The sequence below is a fragment of the Salvia splendens genome, chromosome 4 (genome assembly GCF_004379255.2).
Source record: "Salvia splendens isolate huo1 chromosome 4, SspV2, whole genome shotgun sequence".
Classification (NCBI taxonomy): Eukaryota; Viridiplantae; Streptophyta; class Magnoliopsida; order Lamiales; family Lamiaceae; genus Salvia; species Salvia splendens.
Window position 1 is genome coordinate 9606300 of NC_056035.1, and position 17118 is coordinate 9623417.

General features: G+C 35.6%; 3 protein-coding genes across 4 annotated transcripts in view; 2 read left to right on the forward strand and 1 right to left on the reverse strand.

Annotated features, from left to right (window-relative positions):
- Positions 1–17118, forward strand: part of LOC121798419 (DEAD-box ATP-dependent RNA helicase 21-like) — a 794448-nt gene that overhangs the window by 273819 nt on the left and 503511 nt on the right. The gene's annotated exons all lie outside the window — the stretch shown is intronic.
- On the reverse strand, positions 4572–8258 carry LOC121798417 (U-box domain-containing protein 4-like). Of its 2 annotated transcripts, none has more exons than XM_042197417.1 (5): positions 7934–8258; positions 7345–7624; positions 7130–7246; positions 5015–7030; positions 4572–4932 (listed from the first exon to the last, which is right to left on the reverse strand). In XM_042197417.1, exons 2-5 carry the CDS (start codon positions 7618–7620, stop codon positions 4873–4875), a joined length of 2469 nt encoding a protein of 822 aa, XP_042053351.1. In that variant the 5' UTR covers positions 7621–7624; positions 7934–8258; the 3' UTR covers positions 4572–4872. The 2 variants fall into 2 exon arrangements, with proteins under 2 accessions (XP_042053351.1, XP_042053350.1); XM_042197416.1 differs by having other exon boundaries at positions 7345–7627.
- LOC121800619 lies at positions 9760–10182 on the forward strand. The gene has a single exon (XM_042200147.1). The coding sequence runs from the start codon at positions 9760–9762 to the stop codon at positions 10180–10182; it is 423 nt and encodes a 140-aa protein (XP_042056081.1).

Consider the following 17118-nt stretch of genomic DNA (forward strand, 5'->3'; position numbering starts at 1 on the left):
TGAATGTCAGCGTGACGCCATGACATGAGTTGATCATAATAGTAAAGTACTACTGTAGTATTAAAAACAGCAGGAATGGTAAATGTAGAAACAGTGATTAAGTGGTGAAGAAAACAGTAGTAAGGAATACAGCTGGTTCCTTTAAAAACAAAAATATCTTGAGCAACAAAATCACATCACAAAATTCTAAAGCCATTTGATGTTTGAATAGTGAATAGAAAGTCTTGTAGCCATAATGGGAATTATTAATAGAAATCTTTATTAATCTTGTGCATAAAGAATAAGTTAACAGATTTGTCATACTCTTTGGACTGAAAATAGCCCAGAATCAATAAGGAGGAGTAACAAACGAAACAACATTTCTTTCTGGCATTTCGTCGAACAATTTTAGAGCATCGTATAGAAGCCCCGTTTCCAAGTGCAGATTCAAACAAAAATTGCGAGCCAATAGGTTTAAACAGTTGAGCTAGACCAACCGAAATGGGTGACGATGCTGTGGAAATGGTCAGATACATATACTCGGAGAAATCGATGACAGCCGGCGTATCTCCATTGCTTTGCTGCAAAAATGTCCAACATCAGTATTAGATAGGAGTAGAAAACATGCTGCCGATTGATGCATGATCCTACATTCCTCCTCACTGCTTCCGCAAACTTTTCTCAGAAGAATCATTTACCGTTTTTCTCCGAAGTTTTTGTTTTAAAAACTAGTGGTCCATATATACACTTTTAACATTTGATCAAGTTCGCAACTTTTTAATCCCAATAAAATAAATATACTCTCTCCGTATTGAAAAAATAAAAACATTTGAAACTACACGAGTTTTAATACACAATTGATAAATTAAGTGAGAAAATTTGGTAAAGTAAGCAAGAGGAAAAGAAAAATGATTAAAGTAAAAGAGAGTAAGAGAAAAAGTAGTGAAAGTAGCGTTGGTGGATTGTGAGGTCTATGTCCTAAAATAGAAAGATTCTAAAATTTCTATTTTTAAGTAACGGCCCAAAATAGAAGTAGTTGCTATTTTTAAAAGGTAGAGGGAGTATATGTTTTTCTAATTTTTCTCTAAATTAAACTTGACATGTCGTGTGGCAAATTAAATCGATTTGTAAAAGAACGTCGCTTTTAATAAAAAGAAGGTAATTCCTATATGCAGTACATTAAATTTCAACATTTTATGGTTATTTTCCCTTAATTTTGTTTTTAATCTAAATACATTAATTCTTTTCTTTGAAAGAATTATTACTAATAAATAGAGAGTAATGTAATAGATATAATAATATAGAAAAGACTCTTATTTATATTATTATCTCTATTACTTTACTTTCTATCCACTTTAACTATTTATTATTTTTTTAAAACGAGTGCTCAAACCAAAATATTTCTACTATAATGGGACGAAAAGTATTGAAGATAAGATCAATTTCAACATCCAAAAGTTTTAAATCAAAGTATATTTCTAATTATGCATTCGAAGTAGCTCATGTCACTTACAATCGTGTCCTTAAATCATTCCCTTCTTTCATTATTCGTATGTCTGCTGTGTATTTTTGCCTCATTCCTTAATCAAGAAATACTACTCACAATTAACAATCATTACCCTAAGCTATTCATAGGTCTCACATTTTTTTCTATATTTTATGTTGTAATTTATTTATCTTTAATTTAATTATAATACAAAATTAATTAATATCTCAAAATTTTATTTTTTTAACAAGAAAAAGAACCATACATAATTAAAATCCTAAAATTTACATTTTATTGTACATAATCTAAATTACAATTACTCGCGGTTGTGGCAAAAAGTTGTGAAAGGATATTAGAAGCCCTCGCTGTGTAGACATGCCTTATACAAGCATTGCTCTCATGGAGCTTAGAGCATGAATAACGCTACGGGCCGGGCCGCAAATCGCGAGTCCCGGCCCGTCCCACGCGTTAGACGGACGAGCGGCACTGCCTGGGCCGGTCCCGCGGCCGCGTTCTCAGCCTGGTGACCGTCCCGCGGCCCGACCTGGGACGGGGTTACGCGGCTCGCCCAGGGTTATTTGTGTTCAGGCCGGGCAGCAACCGATTTTTATTTTTTTATTTTTAAATTCGAAATTTTTTTTTATAAATACTACTCCATTTTCATACACATTCAACTTCACATTCAACTTCAAATCTCTTCCTATAATTCGAAAAAATGCCTCATCGTCAAAGAATATTCGAAGATCAAATGTCCCGGGTGTTATCGTGCATTCGAAGTCCTCCAATCACGGTGGGTTATCGTGAAGGAAGAGGCCCGTGGTTGGTAGCGGTCACACATCGCCGACATCATGTATGCATGTATCATAATGCATAACATGATCGTTGAGGACGAGCAAGATAACGCCACTTTGTGGAGCGACGATTCGCTCGCCAGCACCGGGAGTGACTACGTTGTCACCGAGCCGCCCGTGCAGGGTCTTCCTCCCGACATCCGCAATGTCATGGCCCGTTCAGCTGCGATGCGCCAAGAGGAACAACACACTCGCCTCCAAGCCGATCTAATCGAAGAAATTTAGACTCGCACCAACGTTTTCCAGCATTGGCGATATTTTATTTTATTTTATTTTCAGTTTTAAAATTTCTATGTTGTACTTTTGCAGTATTCGGCGAAATTAAATTTTCCATGTAATAAATTTCCGGCATTTTTTATTTTACGTTTAAAATAGGTTGGAGTTGTGAATAGTGTCATTTATTAGTTGCGGCCTCCAGGGTTAGAGGAGTTGAGGCCTAGGCCGCAACTGTAGAGGAATGATGACGTGGAGGGACTTAGGGCAGGAAATGGGGACGGGGTTATTCATGCCCTTACATTAGCATATTATTTATTTTATTTTTATATGCATAGTTACACTTCAATACCTTCAAAACTATTAGGTGTGTTTGAATTGGTAGGTAGGCATATTTAAAGTGCATTTAATAATACAATCTACTATTTAATATGTTGTTAAATTTCTTGTGTGGTCCGTTCAATGGGCAATGGCCCGTTAAATTAAGGCTGAAAAATGGTGTTTTATTATCATGGAAAATTGAGTGATAATAATATGTGGAACACTATATCAATCTTAAATAACGAGAAATTTACTAATATAGCTAGGGATGTCAATGTAACCCAGAACTCGTGGGCCGGCCCGAACAACCCGATAAAAATACATGGTTAGGGTTGACCCGGTTAGGTCGCCGGGTTAGGCAGGCTGACCCGGTCGGGTTGCTGGTCGGCCGTCGGGTTGAAGGCTTTTGGACAGCGCATAGTCTTTGTATTGGGCATAACTTTCTATACAAAGCTCCAATTGAGGAGTGCAAGATATTCAAGCGAAGCTCTTTCGAGGACGAAGAGAATGATATGAATTAGGGGCTTATTGGACTTCAAAATCGCGAGAAACATTGACTCGAACAAGGATACTGCACATCCACATATTTTGTGTATATTTTTCTAATTCATTTTCTATCAATATTCAAGAAACATGTAAACATACCAAAATATTGAAATATAATCAAAATCACCCAAGATAACTCTCTAAAACCATGCAAAATCCAAATACGTCAACCGACTATATAAGATCACGAAAAAAATCATTACTTGGTTCATGGATTCATAAATAATTGTATATAAAAGCTTTCTTTTAGTATATTTCCAATATAATAGTGCAAAGTATTTTAACGCCACTTCGGCATTGAATTATGCATACTTTGATGATTTTTAAAATAAAGATAAATCAGTATTTGACTTATCTACATATGAAACAAATTAAATTTGACCAATCAAAATTCAAGAAAACTTTATAGTTACTCCAATTAGCTAACATCTTATAATTCACTCTTCAACAATTCATAATATTTTTGTTACATCTACGCTCCACCTCTAATGTTATGAAAATTTTATTCAAATTTCTAAGAATTGATTTATGTTTGAATTTTGAAACAAAGTATTGATTTATGTTTTAAATACATAAACATACTATTGATAGATATTTGTAAATAATTATGTAAATATGTAATGAATAAGTTATTTTAATTTGAAAAACTTAATCTTTTTTCAAAAATATTAAATAAAAGTAAAAATACGTATTTCATTGTTGCATGACTAATTAAAAATATGTATATAGTTAAAAAATTTAAAATACATATTATTTTTTGAAAATAGTAAAAAAAACTAAAAATACGCATTGGCCCGAATAACCCGTTGGGTTAGCCCGAAACCCGAAAGGTTAGGGTTGAACTTTTATAACCCGAAAAAATCATAACCCGAATAGCTCATACCCAACCCGAACGGGTTGGCCCGATTGACATCCCTAAATATAGCCCTCGGCCATGGAAATATAGAAAAAAACATAGGATAGTTTTGAAATTTCCTACTATAGTGTGGCTTTATATAACAAACCAAACATGTGATATTAAAGACTATAGATAACATACCATCAATTCAAACATCACAAATAGAAATGGAAAATAAAAAAAAAAACATTTTTGCAAAATAATTTTGTTTTTATCTAAATGAAAGATAAACTTCAATTCAAACAACCTGGACCAAAAGGTAAACTTATGCAGAGACTTAACAATGGAAAAGACACCCCCAAAACTGTATGAATAGAGTTCAGAGAAGCTTACAAAATACACACTAGTAGTATTATTTTCTCTATAAACGAATACAGGATAACTTGAGAAACTCAACGCCAATCTTTCACAAATTAATAACTCGTTCTTTCAATATAGAGAACAAATGGAAAGGGAATGAAAAAATTAAGAGCAAGGGGAAAATAAAGCCAAGACACGTACAAGATCTAACATCAGTTCATTGCATCGCAGAATTTACACATTATTATACCGCAATATTTGCAACTTCAACACACGGATCAACCCCTTCCCGTATTACCATGGCGTTGATTTCTGAAGTAGCTAAGAAGTTGCTGTGCCTGCAAGAGCGGAAAATGCAGTAAATAATCACATTAAGAAATGAGCAGCAACGGGAAAGTAACAGAGTGATTGTGAGTTTACTTTTTCTCTGGCTCTCGGTGTTCCAGACTGTGAGAGGGCCACTAATGGGGGAACAGCACCTTCCTGAAGAACCATATTGCAATATCTAGCGCTGTTGGTGCAAAGCTGAAGAAGACCAGCAGCTGCATTCTCTTTACCTCTCGCAGACCCCAACTCAACAACTTCAACCAGAACAGGGATCCCATTTTCCTGACCAATTGCCGTCCTTCCTTCATGAATAGTTGCAAGATTTGACAGAACAGCCACCGCCTTATCAACCATCCCAAATGCAGGGTCCATCAACTCCACGAGATATTTGACTGCGCCTGCTTGCACTATGCGTGCTTTATTTTCATGATTGATGGACAAGTTAAACAGTGCAGTGGCAGCATCTTTCTTGCCTCTCGGAGTTCCATTTCCCAGCAAGTCAACCAAAGGCTTGATTGCACCCGATCGCCCAATCTCAATTTTGTTTTCTTCCATCACAGAGAGGCTAAAGAGAGTTGCAGCAGAGTTTTCCTTGGCCTCAGGACTTCCAGTCTCAAGGACATAAATCAAGGGTTTAATAGCATCAGCATTTGCAATGGCAGTCTTGTTGTTATCATTAATTGATAGGTTGAGAAGTGCAGTAACAGCATGTTCTTGTACTGCCAAATCTGTTGAGCGTAGTAGATTCACCAATAAGTTAATAGCCCCACAATTTGCAATTATTATTCGGTTGTCCATGTTATGCTTAGCCAAAACCCGAATGTCGTGTGTAGCAGATCTCTGCACATCAATGTCACTGCTCTTAAGATCCTCAACCAGCCTTTTGACTTGAGTTTCAACCTCTAACAGGTCAGCCCTCATTTCCACAGTAGGAGAAGAAACAAGTCGTTGGACAAATCTTTCTGATGGCCTACGCCATATTGCTTGGCCACGAAGTCTTGTTTCCATCCTAGAAGGGGCATCAGTGTCTCTTTGTGGAGCACTTAAGTTAGAAACAGGTCGAGACTCAGCATTAAGCTCACCAGAAGCATCACTACCATATGCTGAACCATGTGATGCTACTTCATTGCCATCAGCTGCTGTTCCCTGCAACATATTAGAATTAGAATGTGTACTGGACGCTGAATTCGTTCGATTATGCCCCTGAGGTAACTCTACATCAGCACTAGCTCCACCATTTCTTGATGGAGACATAAAACCCAAACCACCTGAGTTCAAAGTTCTCTCACCCGAATGGTCAGACCTGTCTTCAGAGCTTTTCAGGGATATTCTTTCTATATCCAACACATTTCCATTTATAGCCGCTTCTGTGAAAGAATCCTCAGACAATGAACGTGGATGAGACGGAGAAGTTCCTTCTCTTCGTGTGGCAATCGATGGGACAGAACCAACTAAGGGAGAACCATTAGACCTTTCCGGAGTTCCAGAACTGTTACCTCTTCTGATCCCACCAGACTCAGCATTTACAAGTAGTGAAGAAGGCTGCTTTAAGTTGATTGATTTTGGGTCAGGCAACTTCACATTGTTTGATTCGCACCAATTTGCAATGAGAGCCTTGACAGTGTAATTAGGAATAAGATTTGTATGTGCCAGAGTCTGCCGCGTCTTTGGGCAGACAGTAAGCCCAAGATCTATCCACCTTCTTATAAAAGCCCGCTCATATGTTTGCCCAGATGCAACAATAACAGGATCAGTCATGAGTTCAAGTGAAAGAGGGCAACAAAAGTCAGGAGGTATGGCAACAGGATTACAGGTTTCTGACTGTTTCATCATAACAAGGAGGTCATGCATGTGGCTGACCAGGGCAATCATTTGATCTATATAGTCAACTTCACTAGGTTTGTCAGCTTGTTCAGCATTTTCCTTCAGCTTCTCAAGGGCCACAACCTCAATTAGAAGTTCCTCATTTGACTTTAATCCCAAACAATCAGCCACATCTGCCAGGCTCTCTGTACTGGCTCCAGAACCCTCCACATGATCCTTGATAGCACCCATAATTATTGACGAAGTTTGCTCAGATTCCACATGCTTGATTTTCAGTACATATTGCTACACATAAAGACTACGATGAGAACAAGTAACCATCTATCATCATACATACCTCTTACACATAGAAAAGTAACGGCGATTTTAGCCATTAAACATTACCTCAAGAGATGCAGGGCTGAGTTCAACAGGTAAGCATTGATCAGATGACTTGAGCAACTCCAGAATATCCACAACATGATTTCTAATCTTTGACATAAGTGACTCAACTTGTAAAACCTATATGTCAGGAAAAATCAACCAGTACAAAGTTAATTTCTACTATAAAACAAAGTTATTAGATTTGTAACTTGTGCCTAAAAAAACTAATCACGTACAAAGTAAACTTTACTCATCAATGGTTGCCAATTTTCACATATATCTTTCAATTCATCAACAGATTGTAGGATTCCAGCAAATGCTCCTTGAACCATTTCATCAGAGACAAATTCAGCATCAGCAATCACATCAAGTATTGGCTTTAGAAGTTTCAAAATCTCCTCAATCTTTGGGTGATACGTTTGAACTGGTTCACTTTGTATGCTTTCACTAGTGGATAATTGTAAAAAACTAGTGATGCTGTTGAGGAGTGATTTCAGCAAAGATATCTCCATTTCCCTGCTACATGAAAATAAATAATTCCCTATGATATAAGATGCAAGGTAACCGCAGAATAGAAGTTATTAGCAAACTATGAACAATACATTTACACATCCAAAAAGTAAATTTCGAGTAGGAATTTTCCGTAATAATTCGTCAGAATGAATTATCTCTAGTATCTAACAATAAAGCTAGTACATCAGAACAGCACAGGGACTTTTGCTAAGTCGTAATTTTCCTCTCTATATTCTTACCACATTCAGTACTGGAGAAATTACAAGCAGCAAATAATTTCCAAAGTAGAAATAATTATGATAGAAGACATACTCCGATTCAGTTCCTCGCGAACCGCGACGGGCAGAGAGGAAGGCGGAGATGAGTCGAGGAGTAGGAGAGCGGAGCCGAAGTGAGGGTTTTATAATTTGGGGAAATTTTGAGATAAGGTATGAGGGTTTCCGATGCTTGCGGAGGAGTCAGGAAGAGCAGTGGAGGAGGAGGAGGAGGTGGTGGAGGTGGAGGTGGCTAGGAGAGGAAAAGGCGGAGTATCGGCTGAGAAGGGTTCTTTGATTTGGGGGAACACTGGGTTTGGGTGGGGTTGACCCTCAGCCTGCGCACCAAATTTGACCTGAATTCAACAAAGAAAACTGGGTCTCATTTTTTTTTCATCATTTCTCGAATTTTTTAAAATGCTACTTACATTACATACCGAATTATTGAACGCACTATACAGAATCCAACAACTCCTCATATATATTTAAATACAGTATTATTTAAAATAACTACTCAAAAATTGTCCTAGTAGAAAAGACTATGCAAAATGTTTTGTGACATGGTGTGTCAATTTGTTCTAATCGAATTTGGAGTATAAAACATGTGTGGCTGTATGTATAAATAAAAACGTCAAACTGGCCATACGCTCACATACAGCTATATTGTAATTTTTCAAAATTGAGGAATTGTATTTGCCATGATTATGCCAAAACAAATTTTTTTACTTTTAAATTCCGATGTATGTTTAATTTTTAATTGAATAGATAAATAATCAAATTTATGAAAACATTCAAATTAGTAGTACAACTCTCCTCAATTCTAGTTTTCAAACTTTTCTTGGATTCTCTTTAATCCAATTCCAGTATTTTTACGTATTTAGATAGTTAATGTAGGGGTACTTTTTATTATATCATTTAACTATATTATTATTATTATTATTCTGTTACTACAAATTTAAATTAATTACAAAAATATTATTATAATTCTAAAATTATGAATCATACTTCATTATGAATCTTACAGTATATTATTTATTATTGTTATATATTATGTTATCGATTAAAAACTTATTAAAAAATATTATTGTATTTATTCCAATTAAAGTAATACTAATAATAATATAAAGAATAACTTATTATTACATTTTTAATTTATAACTTATTAATCAAACTTAACGTAAAATAAAAAAATGATGGATTATATTATTATTATTTTCAAAATTAAAACAAAGTTATGAAAATTAGTTAGTTTTTTATTATGTCAATTAATTGATTAATTGAATTCAATTGATTATTATAAGTTCGAAATCGTAACAAATTTTATTGGTATTTCCAAATATAGGATTATAATCTATCAACAATATTATATTACTTTCTATGAAATTGTAATTCAATATTATTAGAGAATTGTGTTTGTATGTAGAATATTTAATCTGACTATAACAAATTATGAAAAAAAATCTTACTAAAATCTACGGGTTATAGTATAGTTGGCAGTGAGGGGCTATGGTCAGTGGCGGATCCAGGGGGCAGGTGGGGGCGGTCGCCCCCACCGTGCGACTAATTTTCCCTTATCTCGGATATATATCTTCCATATCCGCCCCCTCTGTTGTCTCCGGCGTCGCCCCGTTGACCGAAAAAAATAACCATTATCTCTCAAGCTCAATTGAAATAAATTTTAAAACTCAACTCAAGCCCAATTAAAAAATATTAATTGTAATATTAAATCAAAATATCCTTACGAAAAAGCAGCATTGATTATGTCTGCCCTTATTTTTTTGGAAGTTGTTTTAAATATTTATAGGAAGATCACTCAATGCACAATTACATAATTATAGAAGGCCCAATAAGAAAGCCCAATAGTTTGATAAGCCTAGTAGAACAATGAAGGATGCTACAACGCCGTTTCCTCTCCTCTGTAATCTTCTTCAGATAGGCTGTTGCATCCCCAATTCCCCATGCCCTATTCCACCATTGAATGGTATTGAAGATTTGGCTAGCCTATCTAAGAAGATTGTTGAAACCAAGAAAAATAAAGTTTTTCCGTTGGTTTATCGTCGGATTGAGTTGGTATTGATCTTACCTGTAGCGACTGCAGCTGTTGAAAGAGTATTTTCAGCAATGAAATTTGTCAAGACTGACTTGCGGAATAGGATTGGAGATGAGTGGTTGAATGACACTTTGGTAGTATACAATGAAAGATCCATCTTTGCTAGTGTTTCTAATGAAAGAATCTTGAAACGTTTTCAAGATATGGATACCCGTAGGAATCAGTTGTCTCGGTTAACAAATGCTATAGCTACTTGAATTGTAATAGACTTTCATTTTACTAAAAAAATATATTGAAGTATTATATTTAATATTTTATTATTTTATTATTTTATTCCGCCCCCTCCGTTTTTTAATCCTGGATCCGCCACTGGCTATGGTGATCTTGAGATCACGGGTCTCTGCCACCTGCCACCCGCTTGAAGACTTTCGGCCTTAATCCGCAAACCCGGTTGAATAAAATTAATTTGATTCCGTCAAAGACGGGTTCAGAAAACCTTTGGTGAAACAAAAAAAAATGACGTGCTAAAATTATTATGTTGTTTCTATTTGGGTATAGACTGAAGTTTATCATCTAGTGATACGATAACGTTCTTCAATAGTATTAATCTTTTGTAGAATAAAAATTAGAGTGAATTACATTTATGGTACTTAATCTTTTACTTTTGCACATAAATGGTACCTGATTTTTATTTTATATCGTTTTTGGTACCTCGTGACAAAAATAACCTTATGTACCAAACATGTAATTCTTTTATTATTGTGGATATTTTTGGAATTTAATTAAATACTCCCTCCGTCCCTAAAAATTTGTCACATTTCGTTTGCTGCATTTATTTTGGAGAAATGATAATAAATAGTTAAAGTGAATATATATGATAAAGTAAGACAGAGAATAATGTAAGGAAGACTCTCATCTACGTTATTCTCTCTTTTGTTTTACTTTTTCTCCACTTTAGCTATTTATCTATCATTTTTCTAAAACGAGTGCAGAAAATGATTTCTTTTTTCTTCCTTTCTTATTTCTTTTTTTCTTATTTAGTTTCTTCTTTTTTTTATTCATTTTCTTCATTCTTTTTAGTACTCATTATCTTCCTTTTTTCTCCTTAGTTTATGTTTCCTCTTTTTTATTTTCTCTTCTTTTTCTTCTTTCTTTTAAGTATTTTATACATACATCTAATTACATTCATAATATAAATCAAGAACAAAATATTTAATTAAATTAATTATTTAAACTAATTAAATTAATTGAGTATTTTTAATTAAATTATTTTTTACTCATTTAGGGTTGAAACACCTACCTAAACAAATATTCAATTATTTATATTATTATGAATACAATTCACAATTTTAAATTTTTATTAAGACTACATTGATTAGTTATTAATTTAATATAAAATAATAATAATAATAGTTATTATCATATAATATTATATGATTCATAATTTAAATAATTATACTATAATTATTTATTAACTAATATTAGTTTTAATATTATAACAATAATATTAGTTTTAATATTATAACAATAATATTATTATTATAATAATAATTAGATATAATTCTAACTATAATTTTAATAAAGTATATTTGAATGATATTAAAAGTTAAATTACTTATTAATTTATAACATCAAAATTATAATATTAATATTGATTGATAATAATAGTATAAAGAGTGAAGAGAATGAGATAAGATATTATAATATCACTTTTGGTACTAGTTTTGTGTATACTCAAAATATCTTCTATGACATAAATGAGAAAATGTATTTGTTTAGAGAGCATTTTGGGGTGAAAATCACATTTTTTGTACATCATGTACAAAAAATGTGATTTATAAGTACCAAAAATGATACTCTAGGTACCATTTACGCACAAAAGTGAAAAATTAGATATCATTTATGTAGTTCACTCTAAAAATTAAGGATTGAGATTACCCAGCTCCAACTTTAGATTAACAATATGTATACCATAGCACAAAAGTCGTATGTCTTTTATATGGGGTGTCAGATTTTATACTCCAATCTATTTGATGAGTTTTAGTTGACAAGTCTTGACGAACAATGAAGCATAGGTAAGAAGATTTAAATACTTACGACCGTTTCAATAAACTTTCTTTTGAAATCAAAACATAAATCAAACTTAATTTACACAAATTTTGAAAACTTATATTTTAATTTAACTTCTTAATTCTATTAAATTTTAAACAAATAGGAACAATGAAGAATGATAAATGAAACAGACAGAGATAAATTGTTAAAATCACAAATTTGGTTAATTAAATCAAAATAAGCTACCCTTAAAAACTATACTCGCTCATTTGTCCATTGATCATGGAACAATAAGTCCTACTACAAAAGGAAAAATGGGTTCCAATTATTATGGGTTACAAAACTATACTCGCTCATTTGTCCATTGATCATGGAACAATAAGCTACCCTTAAAAACTATACTCGCTCATTTGTCCATCCGCAATGGCGCCTAGCGCACCGCCTAGTCGAGCGTCGGTGCTAGGCGGTCCATTGCAACTGCCTAGCCAATTTCGGAATAAAAAACCGCCTAGCGCTAGGCGATTGCGGGGCGTTGTGCGATCCGCTCGGCGCTACTGCAGCGTCCGGATCGCCTAGCGCATCGCCTAGCCGATTTTTAAGTTTTTTTTTTATTTTCGAAACACTATATATACGCTCTTTGCACGTCATTTTCATTCGCACCACTTGTTTTAACGAGTACTCTCTCTATCTTAATTTCTGTACAAGATCAACACCGAGAAATGAGTAACGCCGGTGGTAGTAGTGGTGGTAGTGGTGGGGATGCTGAGGAGTACGATCGTATAATGAACGAAGCGCTAGAGGCCTATACGAACCGTGAGATTGATCGATGGATGCAGAGGGCCTTGCAGCCGGAAATACCTCGACCTCGCCCAGTGGTCCACCGCCGAGAAGTGATTGATCGTGATCACGTAGCTGCACATCAGCGCCTATACGAAGACTACTTCGCACAGGAGCCGCGGTTCAACTCCAACCATTTCAAGCGCCGTTTTAGGATGAGCAAGGCCCTGTTTATGCGTATTGTTAACGCTTTGGAGCATCGATATCTGTATTTCCGCTTCAGGCACGATGCGGCTGGCAGACCCGGCCACACACCTATTCAAAAGTGCACTGCGGCAATCCGGCAGTTGGCCTACGGAGGCACGGCAGACATGTGGGACGAGTAGCTCCACATCGGTGAGACGACTGCCCTTGAATGTATGAAGTGTTTTTGTCTGGGCGTGATTGTAATATTCGGTGATGAGTACCTTCGAAGCCCTATCCCCGAAGACTGCCAGGATCTTTTGCGGATGCACGGGGAACATCATGGGTTCCCGGGGATGTTAGGCAACATAGATTGTATGCATTGGGAGTGGAAGAACTGTCCCGCTTCCTGGAAGGGGTTCTACACGACCGGCTACAAGGGAAAGAATCCCACGATGATCCTCGAGGCCGTAGTTGATTACCGGCTGCGGATTTGGCATGCGTATTTTGGGATAGCCGGTTCGAACAACGACCTCAACGTCCTCAACTCATCGCCACTTTTCAACGAGCAGTGCCAGGGTGTCGGTCCGGCCATCAATTTTGAGGCCAATGGCAACCGGCATGATATGGGCTACTACTTGGCGGATGGGATATACCCTAGGTGGCCCGTCTTTGTGAAGACGATCCGATGCGCATCAAATAAGAGGAAGGCCTACTTTGCGACACGACAGGAGTCGGCGCGCAAGGACGTGGAGCGCGCATTTGGTGTGCTCCAGTCTCGATGGGCGGCAGTTAGGGGTCCAACGCGTTTGTGGCATGTCGACTGCATTGCTTATATAATGTACGCCTGTATTATCATGCACAACATGATTGTCGAAGATGAAGGTGTACAACTGACTAGTTGGACCAACGACGATAATGAAGCCGGTCCAAATCACGGCGTGGCCGCCCCCAACGTACGGAGTGAGGTACCTCACGATGAAGCCGGCCGCCTCCAAGCACATGCAGACATGTTCCAAACGGAGGCTCATATTCGACTCCAAAAGGATTTAATTGAAGAGTTATGGGCGCGGAGGACTGCACGGCGTTAGTTTTTTTTAATTATGTAAATTTTTTAATTAATGTACTTTTTTAATTAATGTATTTTTTTAATTATGTAATATTTTTTAATTGATGTACTTTTTAAAATCTAATAATATTATTAAATTTTCTCGTATTTGTGTCGTAAATTTAATTCCTTATTTTGTGTGATTGTTAATTATTTGTTTTATATAATTTTGAGTGCTGTGGCTAGGCTATGGCTGGGCTATTTGCTTGTTTTGATGATGTGGCAGGAGGATTTTTAGTGTTGATGATGTGGCAGGAGGATTTTTAGTGTTGATGATGTGTCAGGAGGAGTTTGTGGTTAGGCTATGGCTGGACTATTACTGGGCTATTCCTATGGTAGATGGCCTTACGCATTGGAATGATGTCCTCAACGGTGGCCTCCATTATTTTAATGAACTAACTTGTGCTTGATTTTTACTGCTCACAATTAGAGGTGCAAAATGGGTTTGTTTAGTGCAGCCCAAGATTATTAAAGTTTGCTAATACTGAGGATGGGCTACGCAAATGCCCATGGCTTGAGTTGGTCAGATTTGGGCTAGATTTTTTTTCTTTATAGATTTAGACACAGCCTAGCCTTTTTACTTTCTCCAATTTTTTTTTAGTAAAGTACTATTTTGACCCTAAACATATGGCTGAAATACGATTTTAGTCCAAAACATTCACTTTTTGAAAATCGAGTCCTAAAATAATGAAAATGTTGCTGAATCGGTCCTTTTCTAACTGTTCCGTCAAAAACTGACGGTCAACCGTAAATTAGTGAAATTTTAACTTAATTAATATACTAAAACATAATTAATCAAAATAAAATTTTTAAAAAATACAACTTTCACCCTCTCTTCTTCTCTTCCATCTCTCTCCTGTCCTTTCTTCTTCCTCAAATAGCACTCTCTGTCGCCGACAGCCGGAGTCCAATGGCTTCAATTTATTATGACTATTGAATGACGAGCCCATCAGCAGGCCAAGATAAATCCAATGGCTTCAATTGAAATCTTGTAAACCAGTGATTCCGGTATGAAGCTCTTTCCAGATACTTCACCCATTTTTTGTTTCTCAATTCTCACAAATCTGCTCCGTTTTTCAAGAGTATCACTCTCACTTCTCTTTCTGTAGTTGCGGTAGTCAATTTATTATCCAATTTTTTATACGGATCAATTTTTTAAAATCGATTCAAGACTTATTAGTGACTATTTTATTTATTATTATTCCCAGCCTTGAGGACCTCCTTCGCGAGCTCCGGCGAGGTGATGACAGCGCTGAACTTATTGCCGAGCTTGAGGTAGTAGATGGGGCCATGCAATTGGGCTTTGCCGAGCTTGAGGGAGTAGATGGGGCCGTGCGAATGGGCGAGGCCGACAAAGTAGGTGTGGAGCTCGGGTCGAGGGAGAGGAGGTTGCAGATGAGGAGAGAGAGAGAGAGAGAGACCAATTTGGCGAAGAAGGAAGGAGAGGGGAGAGATAGAAGGAAAGAAGAGAAAAGACTGAGAAATTAAGATAAATTTTTACTTTATTTTTAAGTATTAGTTACAGTAATCAAAATCATCTAATACGGTAAAAAATTTACTAATTTACGGTTGAATGTCAGTTTTTGACGGAACCGTTAAAAAAGGACCAATTCTATGACATTTTCATTTATTTGGGACTCGATTTTAAAAAAGTGAATGTTCTTGACCAAAATCGTATTTCGGCCATATGTTTAGGACCAAAATAGTACTTTACTCTTTTTTAAATTCTTAATGTGTTTTTAATTTCTCAACATATTCATAATTTTTAAGAAGTACCCTAAATTAAAAATTGTACAAATCATGTAGTCACAATATACACATAACTTTCTATAACGTGAACACGAAAATATACATATAGAATAATTAAAATTTAGGTGGGTCGGCCTCGGGCTCAGTCTGGCTTCAAATGAGCTTGGATTTGAAGGGGGCCTGAGTTAAAAAAATTGCTTAATTACATCCTGCTTCAAACGGGTAGTACAGGCCAAGTGTGCTTCATTTTGGGAAAAACCATTCCATTGGCTATCAGAGCATGTTCCTCCATGAAGTCCCATTGTACGGAGTCATACGTTTTTCCGAATTGAAGTTTAAGATAGTGTTACTTTCTTTGTTTTTTTGATCCACAAAACTAATCCATTGGCTATCAACAATCCATCCATGATCACTTGACATGGACTCTCAACTTACTTGATTATGAAATTGAAATGAAAACAATTGATATGAAATTATATACATGTGTTTCATCACTTGTTAACGAAACGTGTTTCAACATTTGTGATCTAACGAGTATTGGACTTTATTCCTACATACTGAGCATTTATCGATAAATATGGGATGGGGTAATACTGCGATCTATCTTTGCACTTAGTTAAATATACACTTTTGAAAAGTAGATCCTTATATTATATGTTGAAATCGACTCACACCCTTCTTTTTTCCGCACTTTGATGTTGTGACAAAATAGAACAATTGTGTAATTGAGACAACAGAAACATAAAGAGACACATAAAACGGAGAACAGATTATATTCAGATTGTTTTCGTATTACAGAGTTATGCACCCAACTTCTATATAATTAGGCACACAGATGACGGGCTAGAGCCAACAAGATAATTAGGGTCTAAAACAGAAACATTTCATAGCGAGACCTCTGTTTGGCTAGTGGCAATCTGTACAGATTCAAGGCATACTAACACTTGAACTTTAAAGTTTTGAACAAAAATTAATTTAAAAATAATGAACTATTTCAAAAAAAAATTCAACAAAAACACTTAAAAAGGAATAATTTTAAATTTTTAATTGTGCTATACATTTTTAATTTGATCCAAATGAATAACTAATACCCGTTTGCTTTTTTTCTTTCTCTCTCCTTTATATTTTATCAATTTTGTAATATATATTGTCTATTATCAAGATTATTTTTGGTGAACATGAAAAATGAAAATATATGTATTTTACTATTTTTCATCAAAGATACCGTAACCTCATATGGAGGGAAGATCATAGTATTAAAATGTGTATTTCATTTATAAGACTAATTCCCCACGACACGTTCCTATTGAGTTAGTTCAGCCAG

What these genes read in the sequence shown, in the direction of transcription:
- LOC121798417 (XM_042197417.1), bottom strand. Translation starts at nt 7,620, where the DNA reads ATGGAGATATCTTTGCTGAAATCACTCCTCAACAGCATCACTAGTTTT. An exon ending in TGATGAGTAAAGTTTACTTT is followed by an intron (nt 7,247 to 7,344) that starts GTACGTGATTAG and finishes CCTGACATATAG; the next exon opens with GTTTTACAAGTTGAGTCACT. An exon ending in TCAGCCCTGCATCTCTTGAG is followed by an intron (nt 7,031 to 7,129) that starts GTAATGTTTAAT and finishes CTTTATGTGTAG; the next exon opens with CAATATGTACTGAAAATCAA.
- LOC121800619 (XM_042200147.1), top strand. Translation starts at nt 9,760, where the DNA reads ATGAAGGATGCTACAACGCCGTTTCCTCTCCTCTGTAATCTTCTTCAG.